General features: G+C 43.6%; 2 protein-coding genes across 3 annotated transcripts in view; one reads left to right on the top strand and one right to left on the bottom strand.

Annotated features, from left to right (window-relative positions):
• PELP1 (proline, glutamate and leucine rich protein 1) overlaps positions 1–16131 on the top strand; it is a 359306-nt gene that overhangs the window by 280773 nt on the left and 62402 nt on the right. The gene's annotated exons all lie outside the window — the stretch shown is intronic.
• The window catches only part of RCBTB1 (RCC1 and BTB domain containing protein 1), a 67559-nt gene that overhangs the window by 42255 nt on the left and 9173 nt on the right, over positions 1–16131 (bottom strand). For both annotated transcript variants that reach the window (XM_068134736.2, XM_078767725.1), the window contains 2 exons: positions 8967–9125; positions 643–750 (listed from right to left, as the gene is read on the bottom strand). In XM_068134736.2, coding sequence (XP_067990837.1) covers positions 643–750; positions 8967–9125 — 267 coding nt within the window. The remainder of the gene's footprint in view (positions 1–642; positions 751–8966; positions 9126–16131) is intronic.

The following is a 16131-nucleotide window of genomic DNA, read 5'->3' as shown; positions in this document are numbered from 1 at the left end:
CCTCTCTAACGATGTTCTAATCATTTGCACCTGAGCTGGGGCACCTGATTCTAATTTTAGGTATTTGAAGTAGTGATAAATGTAGGGGTGTCCTTACTTTTTCCACATGCGAAATTTGCATTCATGTTCATTTAAATTATACAATGGACTACAAAATACAAATGTTTCATGATATTTGTTATGTTATATCACCTTTATCTCTCAATGTTGTTGAAATAAAGATCAAATAGCTGTATGTTGAAATATGTTGAAAAGGTCAAAACTTTACATGGGGTGTACTTACTTTTTCACGTGACTGTATATATATATATATATAAAACACTTATGTCTGTGCTTGCTCCACTGCTGTCATCCCCACTCGGCCACCTCTCACACCCACTCAGAGTGAATTTAAGTTAATAAACTGTTGGATTGAATCGATATGGTGTACATCTGTGCAGTACAGGCTTGTTGGGCAGAATGGCCTCCTCTTCCATCCAATTTTCTTGGTCTTGTGCATCTTCGTGTAACCTTCAGAAATGCTTCAGTTCACAAGCAACAAAGTATACATCATCATTTTCAAAATAACCGGATGAAAACATCCGGCAGGGATAGGCAAAGTAGCTGTATGCAAATTACTCTGGATTTGCCGACCCAGCTTACCTGTACAATGCACATGCCTTGCAGGCTCGCAATACGACATGGTGTAGGCTGGTTCACTGTGTTACCAACACCCAACTGGCCATTCCCATTGTAACCCCAGCCATAAACCTGAGAAGTAAACAAAAGCATCAAGTTAATAAATGCAGTTAGTTCAATGCAGAATCTCCAATCAAAAAAGAAGAAGTTTTATCCCAATTTTGTTCAAATTACAGAAATATGTAAACATGTTGACACATTACAAAATCAGGGCCAGAATTTTTTGGAATGTGATGTTACACAAGGATACACAAGAAACTTTGATGCTCGAGAACACCATTTAGCCCATCAAGGCTGCACTACATCAACACCACATGAATTAAATCTGACATTAATCGAGAGGAGGTGGGGACGAACCTCTTTGTAGGGTGAGAAATGAACAAACACCGACAATACATTCACCTTTTGAAAAGACCCACTCAGATATCACGGGTATAAATCACCAATCCATACTTCAGCTACATACCGTTTCTGAAAATATCCCTGTACCCCTCCATCTCCAATGCTCCTACATAGGTACCCATCTAATTACAACTTAAACCTATCTACTCTTTCTGCTGCCAATACCTTTCCAGGTACGGTAGACCATTCCATGCATTAGCGACTCTCCAAGTGAAAGTCCACCTTTGCCTTCTGTCCCCTTCCTCTTCTTTACCCTCAGGATATGGTATGGCTGCTGGTCATATCACTGTCTATTCTGCTGAAAAAAACATTTTTCAAAAACTGAAAAGTGATCAAAACTGCATACAATACTCCAGATGAGGCTTCACTAAAATTCCTATACAGTATTAAGTATTAACACTACCTCTTGATTTATAATTGATCCCCCTATGTATACAACATAACTTCTTATAAGTCCCCTACCGGTGTACACCGGAGGGGACTATAGGTTTGCACTCCATCCCTCCGTCTGTCAGTCTGTCAGTCCATCAGTCCGTCAGTCCGTCACGCAAAGAACAGTTTTCCGGACTTTTTTTCTAAACTCTTAATGCTAATGATTTCAAACTTGGTACATGGTTTCCTCATGATAAGTTACAGGTCAAGTTCGAACTTCACGACGTTTCGATCATTCTTGACAAAGTTATGGCACTTTGAACTTTGGGAATTTCCCCAACAGTTTTCCGGACGACAGACTGCCGGTAGGGGACATGTATTGCAGCGCAATACTCAGAATGCCTGTTAACTTTACCTATAGGCACCTAGCACCTCCTCCTCCCTCCACCAATCCCCCATATCTACCAACACCCCCAGATTCTACTCCTGTGTGGCACACTCCAAGACTGCCCCTTGCACCACGTAAACCCTATTTTCATTATTTTTAACTCAACTGGACTACCGCCCAGTTGAGTTCATCACATACTGATCCCTCCGGCGTCCGTCGTATGTCGTCGTCTGTTAACTTTTCGACGTTAACACTCCAGCGTCCACAAATATCAACCGATTCTGATCAAACTTGACATGCAGCATCCTTACCCCAAGGACCAGGTTGGTATTACATTTCAGCCCGATCCGTTGAAAAATGGCGGACGTAGGCGACCATTTTGTTTTTGGTCATGAAAACGACGTTAACACTCTAGCGTCCACAAATATTAACAGATTTTGATCAAACTTAGAATGTTTAACCCTTACCACACAAGGTAGGTTGCTATCGCATGTCAACCCGATCTGTCAAAAAATGGCCGCCATATTTTTTCAGCTCTGAAACGGCGTTAACAATCTAGCGTCCACATATATTGACGAATTTTCATCAAACTTGGCATGTGAGACCTGACCTACTTTAAAGTTGTCCAGTCAGTTCAGTTGAGTTTTGCTTCCCTGGAAGCTCTAGTTTACCATCCCATCACCTTATAGTTCTTTATGTTAAACTACATCTACCAACCTTTTACACAATCTATGCAAGTATCAATACTTTCTTGAATTTGACCCCTTCCCCCCCCCCCCCCTCCCCTCTGATATCTACCTTATCCCCAAGCTTTGGGTCATCTGCAAATTTAAAGATATTACTCTTCACCCCACTATCTACAGTCACGTGAAAAAGTAAGTACACCCCATGTAAAGTTTTGACTTTTTCAACATATTTCAACATACAGCTATTTGATCTTCATTTCAACAATATTGATAGATAAAGGTGATATAATATAACAAATATCATGAAGCATTTACATTTTGTAGTCCATTGTATAATTTAAATAAACAACAACAACAACAGGCATTTTAAGGCCATTTTCCCTGCAAGAGCGGGGGTTAGCCTGGTGTTGGGCTAGCGGCTAGGGTGCCAGCTTAAGATCCTAGGATCCTGGGTTCGAATCCCGGTCGATCGCTGAATTAACGCCAGGGGGGTTGACTCAGCCTGTCATCCTTCCGAGGTCGGCTTATTGAGTACCAGTTCACTGGTAATTCCCTGTTTGTCGTAAAAGGCGACAAAAATGGTTGGCGGCAGGAAGGGCATCCGGCCGTAAAACATTGCTTCAAAAAGGGGACCAACAAAAACAACAACAACCACGGTGCCCGAAAAAGGCCAACCCCCGCTTTGCGGGGGAAAATGGCCTCTGAAGGTGGGTTTTTTTTTCTTTTTCTTAAATTTAAATAAACTTTATATAAGTTTATTTAAATATTTATTTAATAATTCAAATAAACATAAATGCAAATTTCGCATGTGGAAAAAGCAAGTACACCATTGGCTCTAATAGGTGGTATTGCCCCCTTTGGCAGAAACAACCTCAAGTAGGCGTTTCTTATAACTGTCTACCAGTCTCTGACATCGACTGGGAGAAATTTTTGCCCACTCCTCCATGCAGAATTCTTTCAGCTGTGCGATGTTTGCGGGGTTTCTTGCATGCACACTCGTTTCAAATCCCCCCACAACATCTCGATGGGATTTAGATCCGGGCTTTGACTTGGCCATTCCAGAACCCTCCATTTCTTTCTTTTCAGCCATTCCTTGGTGGATTTACAGGTATGTTTAGGGTCATTGTCATGTTGCAAGGTCCACCTTCGGTTGAGCTTCAACTTTCCGACAGATGGCCTCACATTATCCTCAAGCAGCCTCTGGTACAATGAAGATATTCATAGTGGATTCTATGATGGTGAGCTGCCCAGGCCCTGATGCAGCAAAGCTGCCCCAAACCAGAATATTTCCACCACCATGCTTTACAGTTGGTATCAGGTTCTTGTGGTCAAATGCTGTCTTTGGTTTTCGTCAAACATGTCTTCTGGTACTGTGGCCAAATAGCTCTACCTTTGACTCATCTGCCCAGAGCACATTGTTCCAGAAGTGCTGGTCTTTGCCTCGGTGTTCATTGGCAAACTTTAGTCTTGCCCTGATGTTCTTTCTGGACAGCAAAGGTTTCCTCCTGGTACACCTCCCATGTAGATCAAATTTGTGCAGCCTCTTTCTAATTGTAGACTCGTGCACTTTGACATCAACAGTGGCAAGAGCTACCTGTAGGTCCCGTGATGACATTCTGGGGTTCTTTGACTTTTCAGCATCTTGTGGTCTGCTCTCGGGCTGAACTTGCTGGGGCGGCCTGGCCTGAACAAGCTGGCAGTTGTTTGGAATCTTCTGCACTTGTAGATGATCTTCTGGACAGTCGAATGATTGATTTCAAATTGTTTGGAGATCTTTTTAAATCCCTTCCCAGACTTGTAGGCATCTATAACCTTCTTTCTGAAGGCCTCAGAGAGCTCTTTTGATCTAGGCATTGTGACGCCGCACACTTCAACAACAAAGAGCAAACCAAACTAAACGTCTGAGGTTTAAATAAGACAGGTTCCTCCAAGATCCTCTCTAACGATGTTCTAATCATTTGCACCTGAGCTGGTGCACCTGATTCTAATTTTAGGTATTTGAAGTAGTGATCAATGTAGGGGTGTACTTACTTTTTCCACATGCGAAATTTGCATTTATGTTTATTTAAATTATACAATGGACTACAAAATGTAAATGTTTCATGATATTTGTTATATTATATCACCTTTATCTATTAATATTGTTGAAATGAAGATCAAATAGCTGTATGTTGAAATATGTTGAAAAAGTCAAAACTTTGCATGGGGTGTACTTACTTTTTCACGTGACTGTAAATCGTAAATCGTTGATGTAAATTATGACAATAATGCTCCTAGTACTGACCCCCGGGGTAGGCCATTACTTAGAGATCCTTTCAGCAAGACATCCTCCCACTCAAAGCCACTCTTTACTTCCTATCAGTATTCCAGTTTCCAATCCAATTAGCTATTTGACCAGCCACTCCACAATCCCTCACCTTGGCTAACAACCTCCTATGTGGTACCTTTTCAAATAACTTGTGAAAGTCAAGATATACGACATGCACTACACTTCCCTCATCCACCAATCAGAAACTGCTTTCTCGAACTCCAATACATTTGTGAAACATGATCTCCCTTTGGTAAATCCATGTTGACTGCCTTTAATTAGTTTAAATATATCTTAAAGGTTCCCCTTTTGATCCTTAATCAACATCTCCAAAAACTTACTTCAGGCCAAAGAACCTATAATTCCCCAATTCGTCTCTGGATTTTTTTTTTCTTAAATAACGGAGTTACAGTGCCTTCAGAAAGTATTCACACCCCTTTACTTATTTCACATTTTGTTGTGTTAGAGCCTGAATTTAAAATGGATGAAATAGAGCATTTTGTAACTGATCTACACATAATACACCATAATGTCAAATTGGAGTTTAAAAATATATATATATTCTACAAAATAATTAAAAATGAAACACAGAAATATTTCATTTATACAAGTATTCAACCCCCTGAGTCAATACTTCATAGAAGTGCCTTTGACAGCAATTACAACTTTGAGTCTTCTTGGGTTTGTCTGTATCAACTTTGCACATCTGGATTTGGAGAGTTTCTCCCATTCTTCCTTGCAAATTTGCTCAAGCTCTGTCAAGTTGGATGGGGAGCGTCGGTGAACAGCCATCTTCAAGTCTTTCCACAGATTCTCAATGGGATTCAGATCTGGGCTTTGGGTGGGCCACTTGTTATGAAGCCATTCCAGTGTTGCTTTGGCTGTATGCTTGGGGTCATTGTCCTGTTTGAACATAAATATTTAGGTATTTTGCACTCTGAAGTAAGTTCTCCTCGAGTATATGCATGTATTTGGCTCCAACCATTGTTCCCTCTATCCTTACAAGTCTCCCAGTCCATGCCGCTGAAAAGTATCCCCATAGCATGATGCTGCCACCACCATGCTTCATGGTAGGGATGGTGCTAGATGGGTGGTGAGCTTTGCTTGGTTTTCACCAGACATAGCACTTTGCATTCAGGCCAAAGAGTTAAATTTTCATCTCATCAGACCACATAATCTTTTGCCTCATGCACTCAGTCTTTCACTTACCTTTTTGCAAACTCCCGGCATGCTGTCATGTGCCTTTTTCTCCAGAATGCCTTCCGTCTGGCCCCTCTCCCATAAAGATTAGATTTGTGAAGTGCTGCAGAGACTGTTGTCCTTCTGGCAGGTTCTCCCATCTCAGCCAAGGAACTCTGTAGTTCTGTCAGAGTCGTCATTAGGTTCTTGGTCACCTCCCTGACTGAGGTCCTTCTTGCCCGGTTGTTCAGTTTGATCGGACTGCCAGCTCTAGGAATAGTTCCATATTCTTTACATTTCCCAAAGATGGAGCTCATTGGGCTCTTGGGAACTTTCAACACTCTAGAAATTGTTTAATACCCTTTCCCAGATCTATTCCTTCTCACAATTCTATCCTGGAGTTCTACGGACAGTTTTTGTAGGTCATGTTAGAGTTTCTGCTCTGACATGCACTGTCAACTGTGATACCTTATATAGAAAGGTGTGTTTCTTTCTAAATCATGTCCAATCAATTGAAATGGCCACAGGTGGACTCCAATCAAGTTGTAGAGACATCTCAAGGATGATCAAAGGAAATTGGATGCACCTGAGCTCAATTTGGTGAGTCATAGCAAAGGGGGTGAATACTTATTGACTCAAGACATTTCCGATTTTCATTTTTAATTATTTTGTAAAAATTTCTTTAAAAAAACAAACTCTAGTTTGACATCGATCGTATAGGCGATGTTTAGATCAATGACAAAAATCTCAATTTAATCCATTTTGTATTCAGGCTGTAACAGAACAATATGTGAAAAAGTCAAGGGGTGTGAATACTTTCTGAAGGCACTGCACATTTACTACTATCCAATTTTGTTGTCTGCTCTGTCAAAACCACACTTTTTATTTAGTTATTGTATACATGATTGAGGCTCATGGAAGAGCTAAAACAGAATGGAAGGAAATGAAATGTAAAGAGGGATAACACCAAGAGCAGAGTTGAAGTAAGAGGGAGATCAAAGGGAAGGGGGAAGGATACATGGAGGTGAACAAGCTGCACACAAGCTGAATGAAACACAGCAAGAAAAGAAAGGGGGAAACGGAAATGAAACAGAAAAGGAACAAACCAACCGCCAACTAACAAACAAAAAGAAGTTAGGGAGAGGAGGGAAAAGCACAATAACCTGGAAAAAGGAGTGCTTGCGATTGGGATCATTTGGGGTAAAAGAGATCACGAGGATGGATGGGGGATGACCTAAGGTAGTCTTGAAGCCCTGGAGGAAAGAATGGACTGAACAGACTGGGGAGAGGTTGGTTCCATGGGCGAGAGAAAATTGGAACAAATGAGTGGAGGTTTGCAGTGAGCCTGGGTTTTGGGAGTTCAACAAGAAGAGGGATACTGGCAGACCATGTGCCCCTTGCACAAACCTGGAAGGGACAGATTCATATGAGAGGGCAGTTTTAAAGACCAAAAAGAGGTGTAGAATACAGAGAGACCTACAACATGTCTGTGATGAGAAAATAACAGGCCAAGACACTCAGTTTCACCACTGGAGATCCCAATGATTTGAGGACCTAGCTTTCCACAGCATCAATAAAGGCAAGGTTTGAGGCAGGGGCGTCAGTCTGAAGGGGAGAGCAGTACTCCTTCAAGCTGCGGATGCAGACCTCGTGGGTTGGCAAAAGTTCAGATTGGCCAAGGAAAGACCTTCTACAATGAAGGATGTCTAGTCCCCCAGGAAGAGGGGAGGGGTTGCATGCTGAGGAAGAGGAGAAGGGGTTGCAAGCCAGGGAAGAGGAGAATGGGTGGTATGCCGGGGAAGAAGAGAGGGAATTAATCACTGGGGAAGAGTAGAGGGGGGAGCACATCGAGGAAGAGGAGAGGGGGCGGCACGCCGGGGAAGAAGAGAGGGCCTGCATGCCGGGGAAGTGGAGAGGAGGCGGCATTCCGGGGATGAGGAAAGTGGATGAGACGGTGGGGAAGAGGAGGGAGGTGGCACACTGGGGAAGAAGAGAGGGAAGAAGGGGACCATGGTGCCCAAAAAAGGCCTTTAAAGGTGGTTCTTTTAGGTCTCTTAGCTGCTTCATAACTTCAACTCCTACCTGGAACTCCTCTAAAAGCCCTTTTCACCCCCTAGATGGATTCTCTCAGCTCCTGGTTATTTCCCCAACTCTTCTAAAGTAAATTCTGAAGCAAAATACCATTAAAAAATCTGCCATCCCACAATGATCATGAACAAATCTCCCAGTGCTACTCCTCAAGGGGACACAATTCTCAATCTTTTCTTTACCCTTTATTTACTTGAAGACTGCCTTGTCATTACGTTTAATATTTTTAGTCATAGGCTTATCTATAAACTGCCCTAAAAAAGGAATTCTGGAAGAGATTTATAAAATTTTCATCTCCTCTTTTCCTGTTCTGGGATCGAGTCTATACCTAGGGGACACTAAAATCCCACATAATTAGTGCTCTTGCCTTACCACAATTATTTATGAATTCTGAATCTTTTGAGTAGAGTAGGGTGAATACAGTTCCAAATTCAAGCAATGAATGGAAAATTAAAAACTTCAAGATATTGATGTTGAAGCCATGATAAATCAGCATGACGTTCACCAGACATCACATGAGGATAATTCTTCCTTTTCATAAGACAATGTAAGCTTACTGGGAGGACATACTTTCACCTATGATCGTGAGCTGCACACAGTGTTTGCTGATCACAGTGCTATGCAATACAACAATGCTAAAGTGAGCCTGCATGGATCAAATGACACATTGTATAAAACTGCACACTTGACATAATTACAAACGATACAATCTTCTTCGAGATCTTCATCTAAATTGTGCACAATTCTGTTCCAACCCTATAAAACAATTGAATAGGTGTCGAGATCAAGGTGACCTGTTCAATGAATCACATTTTCTGCTCTTCAATTTGCAATAAAAACCTCAACATGCATCCGCTGCACCCACCTCGCCGTTATCAAACACCGCCATGGAAGAGGTTTGTCCGCAGGCGATGGCAACCGCAACCTTGTTCTGTATGCACGCTGTGACGCGGCGTGGAGTTGCCTGATTAGCGGTTGTTCCAGAGCCCACCTGTCCGCAATTATTGTAACCCCATGCGTAAACCTGTCATAACATCAAGAACATAACGACCATAAGTATTCATCGGTACTCCATAAGTGCTTTTGATGTTCATGGCAGTTAACAAGCAAGCTGGACCCTACATGATGAAAGTGTAAATCCTACATTATGACAGTATGAGGAGCATTACAACAAAACAGGAAATATTTAATGGAAAAACAATTAATATTAGAGTACAAAGGAAACGTCCCTAATGTATCATGCAAGAGCCCATAGATGAACATTAAAAAAACAGACAAGTGAGATTTGCAGTTAAAATCTTAATCAAATGTATAATAGATACCTGGCAAACTCAACATTGCTGGAATGTTATAAACTAGGATCACGTACATTCACAAGCTACTCGGTGCTCGGTTTGCTACAATCGGTACCATGTAGCAACTTCTCCCCCATCTCCCTCCACTTTGACCCATGTAAAAAAAAAGAAGAAACTAAAACAATGGCTAACTGTTTCACTCTGCGTGGATGGTGGTAAGGCATTGTCGTGTGTATGCCCCCACCCAAAACCGCAAGCCATTGAAGGTGGGAACCGTACACGTCAGGATTTAATATCCCATGGACAGCCGGCTTAAGATCAAATTTAGACGGCTTGTCGCTGAGTGGTAATTGCGGCGCACTTCTAGTCTCACACATGACTAATACGTACGAGTAGCCAAACAAAGGGATTGTCCTGATTAATTAATTTTCCTCCACGCAGTTGCAATAGGCGACTTTCGAAATGAAGTACGAATGCCTTTTGCTCATGTGTGGTGTGTGTTTACACTGACTCCGTTTGGCTTGACGGACCCACTTTTAACCTGCCGTTGCTAGCACAAAATCTGCAATTAAAATCGTCTTTTAAACATAATTTTCAGCATTTAGAGGAAAGAGTGGAAATTTCGAAATTGTTCACCATAATTGTTCTGTTCCTAAATGTAAATTGGACTCATGGGAATATAGGAATATGAGAAATATCCATTGATGAGAGAAACCAGGTTCGTACCATTTCCTGTTAACACAATTAGCTAGCAGTGGCCGTGGTTGTTATGACACACAGACACAGACGCAGACGGCCAGACGCACACATACATACACATACACATACACACACACACGCACACTTGTAGATGCTAAAACACAATAGATGCAAAAATGTAGGACAATTTATCTTGAGACCCTGGAAAACAAGCGTTACGCCTAGGTACCCCGTCGGTGAAATGATGTGAGAAGACAAAGTGGAAGACGCAAGGCGGCCATCTTGGATTTTGACGTGGTGACCCAATTTTCAATAGCTTTCTTCCTTATGCGTAGATACACCCACACACCAGATTAGAAGTTAGTAGTTCGTTTATGAATGAATGAATGAATGAATGAATGTTTATATAATTCAGTTCATTCAGTTCGTTTATATAACAAGATATTTTGCTCACAAGGTTCAGACATATATATGGTGGTGGCCATCTTGGATTTTGACGTGGCGACCCAATTTGCAATAGCGTTCCTCCTTATGCCTAGATACACCCACACCCCAAATTAGAAGTTGGTACTTCGCTTATTTTTTAAGATATTCCGCTCACAAGGTTCAGACATACATGGCGGCGGCCATCTTGGATTTTGACGTGGCGACCCAATTTTCAATAGCGTTCTTCCTTATGCCTAGATACACCCACACACCAGATTAGAAGTTAGTACTTCGCTTATTTTTCAAGATATTTCGCTCACAAGGTTCAGACGTACATGGTGGCGGCCATCTTGGATTTTGACTTGGCGACCCAATTTTCAATAGCGTTCTTCCTTATGCCTAGATACACCCACACACCAGATTAGAAGTTGGTACTTCGCTTATTTTTCAAGATATTCCGCTCACAAGGTTCAGACATACATGGCGGTGGCCATCTTGAATTTTGACGTGGCGATCCAATTTTCAATAGGGTTCTTCCTGATGCGTAGATACACCCACACACCAGATTAGAAGTTGGTACTTCGCTTATTTTTCAAGATATTCCGCTCACAAGGTTCAGACATACATGGCGGTGGCCATCTTGGATTTTGACGTGGCAACCCAATTTTCAATAGCGTTCTCCCTTATGTGTAGATACACCCACACACCAGATTAGAAGTTAGTAGTTCTTTTATTTTTCAAGATATTTCGCTCACAAGGTTCAGACATATATATGGTGGCGGCTATCTTGGATTTTGACGTGGCGACCCAATTTTCAATAGCGTTCTTCCTTAGGCCTAGATACACCCACACACCAAATTAGAATTCGGTCCTTCGCTTACGCACGCACGGACGGACGAACAGGAAAACCAGAGTCCCACTTTCGCTCCGCGGTGCGACGGGGGACAAAAACAAAAAATAAATTGATAATGGCCCCGTCACTGCAAACACAACTCCCACTCCTCCCCCTCCCCTCCCTTCCTCCTCCTCCTCCTCCACTGTCTACCCCCTTTCCCTCTCCTCCTCCTCCTCCTCCACCTTTTTCTTCTCCTCCTCCCAAGCAAAATTATTCGTAAATACCTCATTTTAATCTTACCCTGTGCATTGAAGCCCCAGATATGTCCTTCTCATCGGTGTTATGACGCACCCAAACCAGATATGGTAGCTCCCTCTGGGAAGTCTACCTGAAAGTTGGCAATCATTGCATCGTCTTTCCAATTGCAGATGTCCATTAAATAATCACCGAGCCTACAATGTTCACACGACGTAACCCCACAAGGTTAAAAGTCCACTCACTGACAGGAGTGATCGGGAAGGACGGGTAGAACGCCAGGTCGACAGGCTTTGCACGGGTCCACATCGTCAGGAGTTTTTGCAGTATGGGCTGCAATATACGATAACAACTTTTTGGATGAGTTGACCAGAGAGTTCTCTCAATCGTTCATTGGGCAGAGGGACACCCCTTTCTGTCAGGTATGTCTCCAATAATTTTTGACTTATTTTAAAAGATTTGTGAACCATTTTAGGTAGAAATCCTTATCTGTCACACCGATATACGTTCCCTGCCACAATGACTGTTGTTGCTAGGGGCTTGTGTGCATACTTGTCGAGTATTCTGGGGTGCATTACGTCATTTGGAAAGTCGCATAATAACCAAATTATTGGAAAATATGGCAGGAACAGAAATAGGGGAAAGACTTGCTGCCACACACGCCGTGAGATGTGAGGCAGCGGCATCGATGTGGGATAGGCCCAGATCACCACTCATCCGGTTCAACACAAGAGAAGTGACAGGACATCCTTAGCCTCTCTTACCTAAAATGCACAAGGCCCATTTCTCACACTGGTTCTATGCCAGAAAATTATCCCTAACACATGTGCAAAAGTCATATAAACAATGTGAACACAAACGGTGCTACCAAGGCATAAATTGTAATGATCAGCTCACACCCCAAAAACTTAACAGAATATTTGTGCTAATTCTCGTTTGGATTGTTTGCAATACGGAGGTATGGCAAGCCAAAACCGTAATTTTATGAGTAATTTCAACCTTCAACCCTTGCAATCCCAAACCGGAACGATACACTTCGACATCGCCTTTCTTATATATGTATGTATATGTATGTATGTGTATATATATTGTTGCGGTTTTGGAATAAAGGATAATCCCCCTCGTAGGTAGACGCACCACAACATGAAGCCTCGCGATAGTTCAGTTATTTCTTAGTGAATGTAAGCGTAGTCCTTTCCTGTGTTAGTTTTGCGTCGAGCAGGCCCGTAAGTAGGGCGGTCTTTTGGCGCTAGCATGCCACGTGGCAGGCCTGAACAAGTCTGGCGAGGCCAAAGGGAGGCGCTGCAGGAGGGAGTGGCTGGTAAGTGTGAGCCGCCAATCAGAGCTCGAGGGGAGTGGCTAACCACGGCGATGGGAGGTGGGGCTTGGAACATTCGAGTAAGGCCGGGGCGGAGCCATAAAACCCTGCTCCGAGCCCCCCACCTCAGTTGAGTCGGAGCCCCTGAGAGCTGAGTTCGCGTTGGAGTTGAGAATCGCACAGCCCATGAATTGAGAGTCGCGCAGCCCATGAGTTGAGAGTTCGGAGTTTGCCTGAGTTGAAGCTTGAGTGAGTCAGTCGATCGCCCAGCCCCGGAACAATTGCCTGTTATCCTCTTTGTACACGAACATGCACTGCGCTCTGCGCAGTATTAATCGCACTTGAAAGAACGACCCGTTCCGGGCCACAGACGCACGACCTCCTTGCCTGCATTTTTCCTGCATACGTGCCGTGACCGCCAGAGGGCCACGCCGGGCGAGCTGCCCCGGAGCGACCGACGGCAAAGCGCGTTTGGCGCGCGAACTTCTTATCTTCATCTCCCCATGTGCGTGAGTGGGCCCTGTGTCTGGGCTTTAAGTTAACATTGTTTAAGTGCCTGCTCTGTGTCTCTGCGAATCATTGCACATTGTGTAAATAAATCGTGTTCTTCCTCTTCAATTTGATCGTTCCCGTCCCTTCCATCCATTGGCCTACCATAGTACGAATAAAACTGCTCGAATCAGGTTCCATAAAAGTAACAGCACGAGTCACTGATACGCATACCGCTCGCCGCTCGGGCGTACTCGATTAAGCGTGGCTTGTGCGAGGTCCGGTCCCCGCTTTCGTGGCAGCGTGGGTGAAAGGTACGAGCGGCGTCGACCCGATACCCTTTTTCACGCTTGCTGCGGAAGTGGCGATTCGGCCTCGTGGACACGAAGACCCAAGGGGGAAAAAAAGGGGTTTAATCCCCCCTTTGTAACGTGGAACGGGCTTCGGCAGATCCGCAACAATATATATATTTTTTTCATTTTATTTTATATATGCCGATATGCCTCTGCCCACATTATTATATCATTATACATACCTGTATTAAGTTTGATTTCAATCCCTTCAGCTGTTCTCAAGTATCATATTTTTACCTGGCATGACCTCTGACCTTTGACATTTAATGCCAAAATCGAATCAGTTCATTTGTGCATCATAATATGTACTTATACCAAGTTTGGTCAAAATCCCATTACTGGTTCGCAAGTTAGCGCAGTAACATAATTTTTACCAAACGGGACCTCTGACCTATGACCTCTTGACCCCATAATCTAATCTGTTTATCCATACATCATTATACATACTTTTACCAAGTTTGATTTAGTTCCTTTCAGCCGTTCTTAAGTTAAGGTCAAAAACATGCTCTGCTGCACTCACACATTCTCTCTCTGTTCTCTTCACCCTCTCATTTGTTCAAGGTCATCTGTTATCTGCTTGGAAATCAGAAAACATTATCACTTTACACAAAAAGGTGCTAAAACAGGTCCCTGCAACTACAGACCAATCAGCCTGCTCCCAATAATCAGCAAGATGTGGAATCCATCATCGCTTCCGACATTAAATCATTCCTCTTCTTCAATGGCTTGATCTTGGATCATTCGGTTTCAGACCAGGTCACTCTACTCTGGACATGCTGCTTCTGCTGTCTCAACAATGAATGGAGGTCCTCAACACCAAACAGGAAATTAGAGCTGTATCCCGAGACATATCTTGAGCTTTCGATACGGTCTGGCACCCCGCACTACTCACCAAACTCTCTTCTTATGGTATCCAAGGCAATCCCCACTCATGGCTCGTGGACTTCCTCTCTTGTTGAAGTCAAAGCTTGGCTCTTAATGTAATTATCTCAGCTTCTCTTCCTGTCCAGCCTGGTGTTCCTCAATGAAGTGTTCTGGGCCCTGTGCTACCCCTGGTGTTGGGCTAGCGGCTAGGGTGCCCACTTAGGATCCTAGGATCCTGGGTTCGAATCCCAGTCGATCGCTGAATTAACGCCAGGGGGGTTGACTCAGCCTGTCATCCTTCCGAGGTCGGCTAATTGAGTACCAGTTCACTGGTAATTCCCTGTTTGTCGTAAAAGGTGGCAAAAAGGGTTGGCGGCAGGAAGGGCATCCGGTCGTAAAACATTGATTCAAAAAGGGGACCAAAAAACAACAACAACCACGGTTCCCGAAAAAGGCCAACCCGCAAATGGCCTCTAAAGGTGGTTTTTTGTATCAATGATCTATCCGATTCTCTGGATATCCTCTTTATCGTTTGGCTGATGACTCCACCTTCTGCCTACCATCTCTCATCCCTCAAATGAGCAGGCAGCCACCTCTTCACTCTTTGCAGACCTGGATAAAATCACAAGATGGTCAAAGAGTTAGATCAAGACAAATCTCACTATGTCTCTACGAAGGGATCGTCTGGATAATGCCTCCACCCCCCTCCCCCCCATTTACATTCACAACAATCCTCTTGAACTTTCAGTCACTCAAGACCTGGATAAAATCACAAGATGGTCAAAGACTTAGATCCTGACAAATGTCACACTCTCACTATGTCTCTATGAAGGGATCATCTGGGCAATGCCTCCCCCCCCCCAACCCCCCCCCCCTCCTATTTACATTCACAACAATCTTCTTGAACTTTCAGTCACTCAAGCTTTCAGGTCTCACTATCTGCCATGATCTTTCCTGGGAAAGCCACATTTCCAAGCTGGTCTCCAAAGCCAGTCAGAATTAAACTCCCCTGGGGATATGGGTTTGTATACATACTGCGACGTAATCAACTGCTTTTGTGTGTATGATGCAAGCGATGTAACAACGGGAACAAATGAAACTGTCTGGAACTGGGCATCCTCCGTTGTACAAAGTCCTTCCTTAGCACACCTGAGTTCTTAACCACATACAAATCTTTCATCCGCAGCCTGATGGAGTACTGCTCTCCCCTATGGGCTGGTGCTCCTGCCTCACACCCAGCTCGGCTTCACACTGTGGAAACCAAAGCTTTTAGGATCATTGGTATCTCCAGCGCTGAGGCTGAGTCAATGGGTCTTTCACTCTCTCACCGCAGGCAGTTCGGTGGTCTTTCTATCTTCTCCTGACTCCTATCCGGCCTTGCACCCCTTGCTCTGTCTGCGCTCTGTCCTCCCAATATTTCTGCAGGGCGCTCAAGGTCTGCCAGCATCCCCCTTCTCGTGTAACTGCCAAAATAAAGTCCAGAATCAAGTATTCAG

Source organism: Myxine glutinosa, chromosome 13 (genome assembly GCF_964187855.1).
Source record: "Myxine glutinosa chromosome 13, kmMyxGlut1.1, whole genome shotgun sequence".
Lineage (NCBI taxonomy): Eukaryota > Metazoa > Chordata > Myxini > Myxiniformes > Myxinidae > Myxine > Myxine glutinosa.
The sequence above is the reverse complement of the archived record's forward strand: the minus strand, read 5'-3'. Positions and strand labels throughout refer to the sequence as shown.